Here is a 14,086-nt window from a genome sequence, read left to right as displayed (position 1 = left end):
TATATATACAAAAACATTATGTATGTACGTAAAAATATAAATCTTTTTAAAAAGAACAGTAACACACATAATTTCAATACAAGAAATAAAAATAAATTGAATGTTCCTTGTTATCGCCTTAAAGAAGTCAGTACATTTTGCATGGATTATTTTTGGAACTGTATACGTTTTTATAATAAACTTCCAGATGACGTTTTACATTTAAATGAAAGAAAATTTAAGATATATATAAAAAGGACTCTCTGTACAAAAGCATATTATAAATTAAATGATTATCTAAATGACAAAACTGCATGGATTTGCATATTGTATTAATGTGAATTGTATTGTAAATGTAATTATTGTATATTTTTTTTTAATTAATATTATTTTATATAGTAATTATTATAATTATAAATTGACGTATCATAAGAATCTGTAACAGATGTATATGAATAAAGATGATTGATTGATTGATTGCTTTTATTATTTTGATTTTTTTATAAGAATTCGAATGGCAAGAAACCAATACCTGCAGTAGCAATAGCATTTTTAATAGTTTTTTTTAAAAGGAAGAAGGAGTATATTTTATTTGTCTACAAAAGATGCCTCAAAAGATACGGGATTCATAGAAATTAACCACCCCACCCTATAGTCCAGACCTAGCCCCCAGTGACTTTTTCCTCTTTACAACTTTAAAAAAGGAGTTACGAAGAGAAAGATTTTTAGACGATAGCGAGAATATTTTTTTTTCAGACATAAAAGCTTTTTACTCACGATGTGAAGTGTATTTCCCTTGAGAGGAATTATATTGGAAAATAAAAAATATAAACTATAATTTTAATTCATTTTACTCAATTTCATTCCTGAGGAGTATGCTGTACGATATCCCGACGTATCGTCACGACGATATCCCATTCTTTAAACGTTCAATATAATGGAAAACTTTTATTTTTAAGAACCCTTCAATACCATGTTAAGTCTATGTCATAAATAATAAAGGTAAGGTCAACTTAAAACTTATAGATATATTTGCTATATGACAGTAAATTTACATTATTAACGAAATTACCTCCAGTCTTGTTAAATGTTTCAGGGTTGTATTCTCTCAATATATTCAACAACTGTATCACTTTTTCGGATGAATGTTTTATGATTTTGTCATATCCTTTCTCATTTTCCATCGATTTTAATAAAATTGCTCTTGCACTGTGGAAAAATAAATACAACTTATACATTTTTTTTATATCTTAATTAATACCTTTATAATAGTTTGGAGTACTATTCAGTCCTATCTGGAATTGAAATTAAATTACAGATGAGCATTTTTCACTGGTAATCGATTTTACTAGTTACAAATTTTTTTCAATAGCTTTTAAAATAATCCTTTATGTATATGTGTGCGTGTGCGTGTGACGTGTGTGTGTTTGTGCGTGTGCGTGAGCGTGCATGTGCGTGTGTGCGCTTGTGTGCGAGTGTGTGCATGTATGCGTGTAAATATAGTAATCAGTATAGCATTAAGTGCGCCTTTTGTACCATATTTTACTAGTCAATAAAGTTTAAGTAAATAAATAAGTATTATTAACAAAATACTTACTGAGTACACTGTGTTATTGTGAATTGGTACAAAAGCTCCTCTTCTTTAGACAAAGATTTGCGCTTTAGCCGCTCTAAAAGTATGACATAAGCTAGAATACTTATAGCACCGCCGTAAACTCCCATTTCGTTGATAAATTTTATCATTGAGATAATCATATTCTTAACTGCTTTGACAATCTGAAAGTTAAAATCATAAAAATTTAAGAATGAAAACAAACCATTTATAGACAATATTAAGCTAATTTTTTCTAAAAACTTGAGAATGTTGTCAATCATTTTTATAAGGATTTCGGAGACCACTTTAGTCTATTTACCATTGTAAGTTGCATAAAAAAGGCACGTAATTATGGCGGTTCAAGCAGTATCTTTTATACTGCTCAAAATATTTGCAAGTGTGAAAATAGTTTTACATTGAAATCAATTCTGAAACACAATTTTCATAAGCCCGTCTCTAAGATTTCAATCTGATGTCACGGTGAATTCTTTATTCTAAGAGAGAAAAATAAACTAAGTCCTCTATCAAACGTCAAATCTCTCATCAACCTATTTTAGCTATTGAACTGTTTTTTGTAGAGTGTTCTACTGTGTCTCTTTCTTTTGTGCTAAATTTCCAATTTGAATAAAAGTGTCAAAACACTGTAATAGATTTGTAGGAGGTTAGTTTTTATAAATAAGGGGGTAAAGGGTGTCGCCATGTTTTCTTATGAAATCAGCACTGGCATCTTTGTTGACACTGGTACCTTTTAATATATTGCTAATTGTAAAAAAATAATTTTTAACTAATTATCAAACTCCTAACTTTATCAGTTTTTTAGAGTATGGGGGTTGCAACCCTAAACTTTAAAATTATTTTTCTACAAAAATTTCTTAATTTTTTTTTAAATAATTCCACCCATCACGCATCTATACAATTGTTACGTATTATAGTTATATATATCTTGAATATATGTATTTTATTTTAGTCGGTGTACTTCAAGAAATAACCACTTAAAACCGCCCCTTTTTTGCGACTTCATAATTATTTGTAAAATTAGGTTAAGTTAGGAGCTTCTATGTCGCTTTAGTTTTATTCAAATATCTATCATAGAAAAATAATTTTAAAGTTTGGGGTTACAAGCCCAATTTTCCAAAAACGGATAAAATTAGAGGTCTAATAATTGGTCAAAAGTTATTTTCAACAACTAGCAAGGCATTAATGTCAACAAAACGCCAGTGCAGATTTTATAAGGATACACGACAAGACCCTTTCTAATAGATTTAAATCAAAATTACTTATTATAAATTTAGTTTATGATGGTCCACAAAACAGTAATTTCGGGCAATTATCAATTAAAATATTACATTAACCCCTCGGCGTTTATGCATCATACGCTGTACTGAAATAAATGTGGTACCGCACGCTAATGCAACGGCGTCTGTTGTATAACTCTAATTTGCAGCGTCGTTTTTAAATTTATGTAGGTTATTAATTTATGTAGGTAATAAACCCATTTATCCATAACCTCTAGTCGAAATTTGGTAATTTAAAAAATCGGTGACGCAGTGGTTATAGCGATCTAGCCTAGAGCCGATCGCTGCACGGGTTAAAAGATAGATTTAGAGAATGAATGTGACTCTGATGAACGTGAATGTGACACTCATTTATGGCGAAATATAAAAACAAGTGGCTTCTAAAACTAGTAACTTTCATCGATCGGCATGAAATCTAAACTGATAAAATGACACATACCTTTTTTGGATCGGTTGTGATGTCCTGTTGTCCATATTCCAATGGTACTAGCTGTTTACCTACAGTTGATGGCAATTTCACATCCATTACAATACCTTCCAATTCTGTCAATAATCGTACTGCTTCTTGCGATGCTGCTGTTGGCATTGGATTTCTATAAGTCTGTTGTAGTTCAAATGGATTCGTAGAATATCTGTAAGAAATTGTTTTTGTTATGCAATATGGAATAGCAATCAAGCTTGCTGTTTAGCTGTAGTAATTGTCGTCTATAGACATGAACAGCCCAAGGATACCCCTCATGCGTTGCCATTTTAGAGGACTAAGATATTACTATCTAAAATCCCCTGTTTCACAGGCATATCTCACCATTAAAACCGAATGAATTTTGTCCTCATGAGTGGCCTGTGTTCCGTCCTGAACAATAATTGGCTGAAATAATGATGATATAGGTACTTACTTTAAAACTTCTCCTAGTTCATTAACCGTTGCAATTGTAGCATGAAATGTTGTCTCCAAATCTTGTAACGTGGTTGTAACTTTTTGAATAGTCACATTCGCATTAAGAAGTGTCGCTGTTAATCCTAAAACACCATTTACTCAAATAATAATAATAATATACTATTTATTGTAAACTTGCAATAAATAATAATGGTATAAATGAAAAATTTGTAAAAATTATTATTACACAATTAAGTTTAAAGAACTGAACAGATTTAATTAATATTTAGTACAAAGGTAGGTTATATGCTAATATATATGTAACCCACAGGAAAGAGGTCATCTAATTATAATATTCTAAATAAAGGATATTAGGTATCAACATTATTTTGCAGTTACCTACCGGAAGTATATGAATGAGTCAAGTTTTATTCAGTTATGGAATTGATAACGTACCGAGTACTCTAGGTTGTTGTGTCACTGAACAGGTCTCAAAATGCTTCATTATCAACCTCATTGGATGGTCCACAACAGCATGGTGACACTCGTCGAATATTATTAAGTTTATATCCTCTACTCTGATGTATCCATGTGTGAGCATATCAAGCAATATTTGAGACGTCATCACTATCACCTAAAACGTATTTATTGTAGAAAATGGAATATCAATTGAGACACAAACAAAGGCACCCGATTGAGAATGGACATTTTTTTATGAAACTTAATAAAAAAAAAAATGGCGAACAAGCTGACATCCCATTGGTGGAATGCGGTGACCATCGCCTATAGATATAAATACCTAGCACATTGGATATTACAGAATACACCAGACGCTCATGGTTGCAATTTCTGAAAACTATAGTTTTACCCCTCTGTAGTTCCGTAATTTTACTGTCCAATACCAACAAACTGACTACAAATATCTGTATTAAGTTTGCAGAGATGTATCTTGCAATCATCGCAAAGTGAGGCAGTATGGTAAAGCACTATATTACCAAAATTGTTATTTCATAGAATGCTTATGTAAACATATTTTCAAGCAACTTTAAAAAGGGAGTTTTTTCAATTTAGTTCTATTTTTTTTTAATGTTTATTACTTTCTAACTCCATCAGTTGTAAATTGATTTAAAAATTTTGTCAAAATCAGTCTAGTAGTTTAGTTTTTAAATCAAAATAATTGCTTTTGCCACAATTAAAGTAGGTTTTTTTGTAGAATGGAATTTAATTATATTAAGTACACTTAGATAACTTATACATTTAATTCTTTAATAATTTCATATTAATGTTTATAACCTGATGTTTTGATAATTCTTTATCCCATTTGCTTTTGTCCCAATAGTCGACTTTGTTTTCGCTGCTGTATGCACCCACGCCCTCTACATCGCACATTTTTGTAATAACTAACTTCTGAAAAATAAAATAATAAAAAACTATATAAGACTAGTTTCTAGCCGCGACTTCATCAGCGATGGAGAGCAGCCGAGCGGCGACCCATAGTCAAGAAATTTAGCATACACATATCACTTGAGATGAAGTAGGAAAAAGGCTACTTTTTATTGTGGTCCAACTGCCGTAATCTAGTCTTTTATTCCCCGAATACATAGTCTTTGTGTTTTTATAATAATATTTATTTTTTAAATAATAGTAACAGAAAGATCATGATGAATACCTAATTTGAAGTTTATTCTTTCATATTATAAATGCAATTTCTATACAAAATCCATTTTTCTATAGTAAAATGGATTTTGTATAGTTTATCATATCATATCAGTTATCGCTAATTATGATTACTCAAAATCATAATTAGCGATAACTGATCGTTAATGGGGGTGAAAATAGAATGGAAGCCCCGCCCGTTCTGTCTGTATATGCTGGCGTGGTACCAGTGAGATGTGATAAGTGAGGGTGAAATCAAGTCAGTTAGCCCATTGTGATGAATTCAAGAAACAACCGACTTAGTTCCGGGGGGAACCGCGTGGAGGGTGACCTGACAGGGTAACAATGGCTCCGTTACTAACAAACCCTTTTCCACCTTATAGTGCCTTAACGACGTAACCAATATAAAAAAAAGTAAAGTTAAAAGCTAGTACTTATTACATATTATCATTAAGTAGCGGAAGGGGGGGGGGGGGGGGGGGGTACTGTTTGTAATGCGGACTACCAATCGCATTGCTAACAATATACCCTGTCAGTTCAACCTCCACATGGTCCCCTCCCCCAGAAACCATCGTGGTGAATTCCAGGTATATTTATCACGATGGGCTAACTGACCTGACTTTTCATTCTCACCTATCATCCCTCACTGGTGCCCCGCTAGCGTATACCGTTAGCGCGGGTGGGGTAACCATTCCTATTATCGCAAATTAAAAAAACGCATGTAAGTAGCGATAATCATTATCTGCGTCTTTTATTAATGAATGGAGTGTTTAGATATGCGACTTCATGATTCATCGTTTCATGTATCGCGTTCGGACATGTTTTGAAGTGAAAGAAATTTTTTGTACCTACATACATAACTACCATAATCCGTATTGATCATACTTGATATTTTAATGTAATAACTATCAGTTAAGTTACGTGTAATTCTTCTTGTTTATTGTACTTTACGTGTAATAAGACAAACTGGTGGTCTACCATGAAATGAAATTCCGAATTTTCAGGCTCAATTTCGTGTTTTTGTTCATACCGAAATCGACCCAGTAAATGGAGCTTAACATTTCGTTTATCATAAATCCTATCCTTATAGACCAGAGGAACGATATTTTAACGTTTTTAATAATTTTAAATGGCACGTATTATGTAATTTTAACATCAAATTTCTGTTTCGTTCGTCCCCGAAATTTCGGAAAATATTTCATGGTAGGCCCTCTGGTACTTATTACAATAAAATATAATGTGCACTTATGAAACTCTTCATAATAAAATAATATTGCTAAACGGTAACTTTAGCATGATTTCCCCTAGTAACTACTTTGAATAAAAACAGTCATATAAACGATTCGTTTGAATAGGAATGTAATAAAAAAAATAGTACAGATGAATAAGAATCAACCTCAGAGTGAGGGGGACCTCATAATACCTAAATGATCAGGTAAAGTGCGATGATAAAGGATAGAATAGGTAGGTATAATCTAAAACCTCAGAACACAAAGGGAGAAAGATTGATTTAGACTTAGATTAGGGGCTTGATACCACATACTTATGAGCTCTACTTATTTTGCATACCCTATGTGTAATTTATAATTTTTTTTATGCACATGAATCAATAGATATCTAATCATATTGGCCCCGTGTGTGTTAAATATACATATATATATAAAATCTAGGAATGTGCAACAATCACTCTTAATCGAGGGCCAACTGAGTAGGTAGGGGGGGAAGGGGTTGTTAGCAATGGAGTTTCACAACCCCATTGCTAGCAATATGCCCTATCAGGTCGACCTCCACGTGGTTCCCCCTGGAAACCATCGTGAACAATTCTTGTTGAATTCGCCACGATGGGCTAACTGGCCTGCTTCATCCTCACCTATCATCTTTCACTGGTGCCCGCCGGTGTATACCGATAGTGTGGGTGGGGTTACCATTCCATTATCACCCATAAAAAAACAAAAAAAAAACTAGGTAGGTATAGGGATGGGTGTGTTTATAGTATAAATACTTATTAATAGTTATTATTAATTTACCTGTTGTTCCACAAGAGGAACAGTATTAACTAGAAAAAAAGTCCTCTTTCCGCCTTTTCCCCAAGGTTTTTGAAGCCCATCTCTGAATCTATTGATTAATCGACAAGCAATTAAAGTTTTTCCAGAACCTATTAAAAAAAAGCCAAATTACTATTATTAGCAATACTACAATTACACTAAGATTTTATTTTATGATACTTGGAATGACAACAAGCTGATGACCCAACTGATGGAAAATAGTAATGCTTATATGGAGGCATGAACTACACCAGGAACATCACAGAATACACTGTAATACATGTCTACACAAAGCATTTGTTTTTAAAGATACAATTATTAAGTTATTAAGTCAGAACTGGCATAACCTTCTTTTTTGTGTAAGCATAACAGTACTATATGATATTTTAACTATTTGTAGTAGTTATAAGTAATAAAACTTTGTTCAAGTATAAATAAATAAGCATTTTTATTTATTTATTAAAAAAATAAAATAAAGCAGAATATATTAGGTATAAAAGATATTTAGGGACATTTTCCTATACAATTTTATCAATATCAGTCAAATTTTATAATAAATTGGTATTTATTATAAAATTTAAACAATACTATAAACTATTATAGTCAATAAGTAGTAAAAGGGGGCTTACCTGTAGGTAAATGTATAATAGTATTCTTTCTTATGGCAATCTCTTCCAATTGTGATTGGTAAAGTCTAGGTTGTATGGACTGTTCTTTGTTATTTGTCGCCATTTCTAATATCACCGTAATTGATGAGTTCCCTGTTTAAAAAAATAATAGTATAATAATAAATAGAATATTATAGATGGTTTTTATCACAACTGAAATTATTTCATTCTATCTTGGTATGACTGAACTGACTGACATATAGTTGAAACTTATAGGTCTAGGAACATGTAATGTATGGAATTTCTATATATAACTTAACATACTAAAAAGCTATTTCCTAAAAATTTTAATGAAAAATAAGCAGTTCTATATCCCATAAATTTATGTTTTGAATTTATACAGACGCACCTAGTTATCAGGTTGCGTATGGTATTCTCTTATGTTATAAAGTATCACCTCTCAATTATTGAAAACTCAATTAGCTGTGAAATGTATGTTTCACATAATGAGGATTGTCTATAAAACAATTAGCTGTATATAAATCATTTCATAAACAAAAACCAATAAAATCAAAAATTTAACAATGTATAAAAATGTTACAAACAGAAAACAACTCAATTTCACAATATAATAAATACTTGCACCAACATGTAATGTACACTAAATACATGTATCTATAAATAGAATTATGTAATTAACTATAAAAGATTAATAATTTAAATTTAGACTAAATACTTAAATAAATAAATAAACTTAAAATAATTTAATTATAGGTACTTTTAGCACTTACTGCTACAAATTTTATTATTTTTCAAGTTCTCCAGACAACAATTCACAAAAATTCACTGAATTGGAGGACGTAACTCTTCATATTTACTGAAATAACTGAATGCAATATAAATGGAAGAAACAAAAGATTAAAGAAAGGTGATCACGGCTGAGAATTTCAATGTCATTATACAAAAGATAACAAAACCGGCAATGGTCAAGATTTTTTGTTTATCTCATATTTATATTCTGGGTAGCGGGTTGCCACTGCCAGATTAGTTTACCCGATTAATGGTCGACAATTCAACAGTGCAGATACATAGGTATTTGGTGCAGTAGTGATATGCAAAAGACACGATTTAGAATTAAATTAGAACCGAATTAATAATCCTTTTTGAAAATCTATAACTCCAGTAATCATTTTTCGAACGGGCCAACTGCGGAGCCACGCAAGTAGTTTTTAGGATTCTGAACCTTCTTTATTTGAGACAAAATAAATAAACAAAGTAGTACATTCACAGTAATTTCATAACTTTGTAAAAAGAAGGCAGTTCCCATTCTCAATCCAATATTTTTTTAATATTACAATTTACTTAGATGAAACGCACACACTACGCTGGAATTTAGTGACAGTAATCATAAAACTGCACAATTTTTCTGAAGCAGTAATGACAAAAATATAAACCTTGCAGTGCATGATCAACTGATCTTTAGCTTAGTTTATACCCACTACAACTAATGCAGACTAATCTGTTCATAATAAATATTTTGATTTGAATTAAAATGAATTATCAGATGAATAACGTACTGTTTTTTGTCATATTGAAAAATATATAATAAGTTTATATAGAACAAATATAGTTTAGATTTCTGTTTTATAACTATGTAACCAATTAGACATGGAAGACAAATGTCCTAAAATTTTTGTTAACAATTCATAGATGGTAACACTAAAAATTGGCATTTGTTGTTCCGTTTTATGTATTGTGGAATCTTAATAAAATGTTAACAAAAATACAAAGGAAAAGTATACCTTTTCATTTTATCCTATAAAAATAACATATTTTTTCTTAAATTTTGCTCAATTGTAGGCTATCTTTAATTTAATAATATAAATTTAAGAATAATAATTCATTAAAATTATTGGTACAAATGTATCTCGTGTAACGAAACGCCTTACAATTTTCGCTATGCAGACAGGTTATTTCCACGCCCATAGACATACACTACAATGATGTGGAATAATATTATTCGTCCCATCGAGGTTTAGAATAGAATATGTTAGAAAAATTTAGTTAATGGTTCGGATTATCTGCTATATGACTAAATACGATTTTAAAATCAGATTCTAAAAAGGGGAATTCCATTATACAGTCGTCGCGAACTTACCAAGCACTTTTGGGTGGGAAAGGGATTGTTGGCAATGGAGTTTGACAACCCCATTGCTAGCAATATGCCCTATTAGGTTTTTCTGGGAAAGCATCATGAACAATTCTTGTTGAATTCGTCACGATAGGCTAACTGACCTGCTTTATCATCATCTATCATTCTTCACTGGTGTCCTGGGAGGGGGGGGGGGGGTTGTAAGTAATGTGGACTATCAGTCCTATTGCTAACAATATACCCTGACAGGTCGACCTCCATGTCCCCCCTGGAAACCATCATGTTGAATTCCAGGTGTATTTATCACGATGGGCTAACTGACCTGCTTTTTCATTTTAATTTATCATTCCTCACTGGTGCCCCGTCGGTGTATACCGATACCGTAGGTGGGGTTACCGTTCCATTATTGTCCATTAAAAAAACGTACTGGTGTCCCGCCGGTGTATACCAATAGCCTGGGTGGGGTTACCATTCCATTATCACCAATAAAAAAAAACCAAGCACTATTGGAGGGAAGGGATGGAGTTGGATGGCGTAATGAAGACTAAGAATCCCATTGTCAGCAATATACTCAGCCAGGTCGACCTTCTCGCTGTTCTTCCTGCAAACTATCATGGTTAATTCCTTATGAATTCATCATGATGGGCTATCTGACCTGTTTTCATTCTCATCGATCACCCTTCACTGATGCTCCGCCAGTTTATCCCGTGAGCGCAGGCGAGGTTACCATTCCATTTTCACCCATGCAAAAAAACCAAGCACTATTTTATCGTTAATAATGGAGACTAAGGGCCTCATTGCTAGCAATATACCCAACCAGGTCGACCTCTACATGGTCCCCCCTGGTAACCATCATGCTGAATTCCACACGACGGGCTAACTGATCTGTCTTTTCATCCTCACCTATCATCACCGACTGGTAGCCCGTCAGTGTATACCGTTAGCGCAGGCGGGATTACTATTCCATCACCACTCATTAATAAAAAACCAAGCAGAAGTGAGGGGGGGGGGGGGGGTAAGGAATTGTTAGTAATAGGGAGGTTAGTTCCATCCTACCCTACCCTATCAGATCAACCTCCACGCGGTTCCTCCTGGAAACTTTCGTGCTTTTTTATTCTCACTTATCACCCCTCACGGGTCCCACGCCAGTGTATACAGTTATCGCAGGCGGGGTGACCATTTCATTATCATTCAATAAAAAACCAAGCACAGGGATTAATAGTGCCATTACTAGTAATTCATCCTGTTAGGTTGACTTCCTCGTGGTTCCCATTAGAAACCATCACGTTCAATTATAAGTGAATTCATTACGATAGGCTAACTGACCTACCTTGGGGGGAAAGGGATTGTTAGTAATGGAGACTGAGAATCCCATTGCTAGCAATATACCCAACCAGGTCAACCTCCTCTCGGTTCCCCCTGGAAACTATCATGGTTAATTCCTGATGAATTCATCATGATGAGCTAACTGGCCTGTTTTCATTCTCATCTCTCACCCTTCACTGGTGCTCCACTAGCGTATCCCGTTAGCGCAGGCGGGGTTACCATTCCATTTTCACCCGTCAAAAAAAAAACTGACCTACCTTTTCATCCTTACCTATTATTCGTCACTGGTGTCCCGTGGCGTGTAATGGGCGGGTCACTTGAGAAACAAGATAACAAGTTTTTTAAGTATATTCGTTAGACACTTATATGTATATATGTATAGGTAATATATATAGCACAATTCAAACCTACGACTGATATAGTGACTACGAGTAACAACTCTCGTAAGCTACTCGGAACGATTAAAAAGGACTGACTCACTCCGGGATGGAGAGTCTAATAGGATAATAAGGATAATGATAAATCAATACATTACAACAATAAATGTGAGATATTTCCAGTATTGGTATCTTAATGATCATTAGACAAGTGTCCAAAGTCAATATGTTTTCTAGTATTGGTATCTTAATGATCATTAGACAAGTGTCCAAAGTCAATATATTTTCTAGTATTGGTATCTTAATGATCATTAGACAAGTGTCCAAAGTCAATATATTTTCTAGTATTGGTATCTTAATGATCATTAGACAAGTGTCCAAAGTCAATATATTTTCTAGTATTAGTATCTTAATGATCATTAGACAAGTGTCCAAAGTCAATATGTTTTCTAGTATTGGTATCTTAATGATCATTAGACAAGTATCCAAAGTCAATATGTTTTCTAGTATTGGTATCTTAATGATCATTAGACAAGTGTCCAAAGTCAATATGTTTTCTAGTATTGGTATCTTAATGATCATTAAACAAGTATCCAAAGTCAATATATATTTTCTACGAGTAATATCGGTATCTTAATGAACATTAGACAAATATCCAAAGTCAATATATTACTTGACGAATGTCAAATATGGTAGTTTCCTACGTGAAAGTAAACATGAATACAAAGAGCTGTCGATTTAGTAATGATACCTTTGATCTGATTACAAAATTCTTTGTTGTCTGTTAACTTTGTCGATATATCATTAGTTGTCACATTACAGGCGCCGGCGGGGTTATCATTCCATTATAATATATTAAAAAAAACCAAGCACTTGTTTGGGGGAAAATGGATTGTTAATTTGACTTCCACGAAACTTTTTTTTTTCCCTCCTGGAACACTTTTGTTTCCTCCTGGAAACTATCATGATTAATTATTGTGGAATTTGTCATGATGGACTAACTGACCTCTTTTCATCCTCATCTATCATCTCTCACTGGTGCCTTGCTTTTTTATTGGATGATAATGGAATTTTAATCCCGTCTGCGCTCTCGGTATATACTGGTGAGGCACCAGAGAGAAATGATTGGTGAGGATGAAAAGACTGGTCAGTTAGCCCATCGTGATGAATTCAACGATAAATTAGTCACGATGGTTTCCAAAGGGAACCACATGGAGGTTGACCTGATTACTAGTGTTAGTAATGAGGTTGACCTCATTACTAACAATCCTTTCCCCCCTGATGCCTTGCTAGCCCAGCCCAGCCTGCACATAGAGGAAAAGGGATTGTTAACAATGGAGTTTGGCAGCTCCATTGTTAGCAATGTGACTTCCACGTGGTTCCCCCTGGAAACCATAGTGAACAATTCTTACTGAATTCGTAACGATGGGCTAACTGACCTGCTTCATCCTCACCTATTATCCTTCACTAGTGCTCCGCTGGTTTATACCAATAGCGCGGGTGGGGTTTCCAATCCATTATTTACCAGAGGTAGACTGTACAAAAATCGATTGCATGGGTACCTCTGTCCCATTCGTGTTTCTACCGTGAAGCAGTTGTGTTTGCTTGGTTGTGTTTCGATTTGAAGGGTGGGATATGGCGTGAATTTACAGGGTACAGAGGAATAACATCTGAGTCCTCAGGAATGGTAATGTATGCGGGGTATCATGGGCTAAACAGTATACTCTGTTATGTCCATGGTACTGCTAATGTCTATAGGCGACGGTTACCACTTTACATCAGGTGGACCGTCAGTTTGTTTGCCATTCTAAGTAGTATAAAAAAAAAATATCACTCATAATAAAAGCCCAGCCTGTACAGCGGGGTTATCATTCCATTCTCACCCGTTAAAAAAAAAAAAACACTATTTAGGTGAATGATTATTTATGCAAAAGGTAACAATATAGTTCAGCATGTACTAGTGAGAAAGACTAAAATGTATTCTGATGAACTCAGTCAAGATCTAGGCAATGTGATATCAGATAATCTATCACATGTTATACATAATTGTTCCTTGTGTTTCATTGCATACTCAATTTTTTATTTCATAGCATTTTAAAAAAGTTGCTAATGACAAGTATGATAAATATAACATTCTAGTAATGGCATCGGGAAATTTATAGGTTTAAAAAATCTCA

The 14,086-nt window shown here is 33.5% G+C and overlaps 1 protein-coding gene across 2 annotated transcripts in view; it reads right to left on the bottom strand.

Annotated features, from left to right (window-relative positions):
* LOC113509931 (endoribonuclease Dicer) overlaps positions 1–9,045 on the bottom strand; it is a 48,055-nt gene extending 39,010 nt beyond the window's left edge. The window contains exons 1-9 of one of the 2 annotated variants that reach the window (XM_026893363.3): positions 8,833–9,045; positions 8,076–8,207; positions 7,429–7,556; positions 5,039–5,152; positions 4,202–4,379; positions 3,765–3,888; positions 3,308–3,500; positions 1,577–1,755; positions 1,052–1,188 (exon numbers count right to left, since the gene is read on the bottom strand). In XM_026893363.3, the coding sequence (XP_026749164.2) occupies positions 1,052–1,188; positions 1,577–1,755; positions 3,308–3,500; positions 3,765–3,888; positions 4,202–4,379; positions 5,039–5,152; positions 7,429–7,556; positions 8,076–8,178 (1,156 nt within the window). In that variant the 5' untranslated portion in view covers positions 8,179–8,207; positions 8,833–9,045. The remainder of the gene's footprint in view (positions 1–1,051; positions 1,189–1,576; positions 1,756–3,307; positions 3,501–3,764; positions 3,889–4,201; positions 4,380–5,038; positions 5,153–7,428; positions 7,557–8,075; positions 8,208–8,832) is intronic. The other variant, XM_026893362.3, reaches the window with a different exon arrangement.
* Positions 9,046–14,086: the final 5,041 nt, after the last annotated feature.

The sequence above is a fragment of the Galleria mellonella genome, unplaced genomic scaffold, assembly GCF_026898425.1.
Source record: "Galleria mellonella isolate WM207_F2 unplaced genomic scaffold, CSIRO_AGI_GalMel_v1 utg57, whole genome shotgun sequence".
NCBI classification, from domain to species: domain Eukaryota; kingdom Metazoa; phylum Arthropoda; class Insecta; order Lepidoptera; family Pyralidae; genus Galleria; species Galleria mellonella.
Note: the sequence above shows the minus strand (reverse complement) of the source record. Positions and strands in the feature narration are given on the sequence as shown.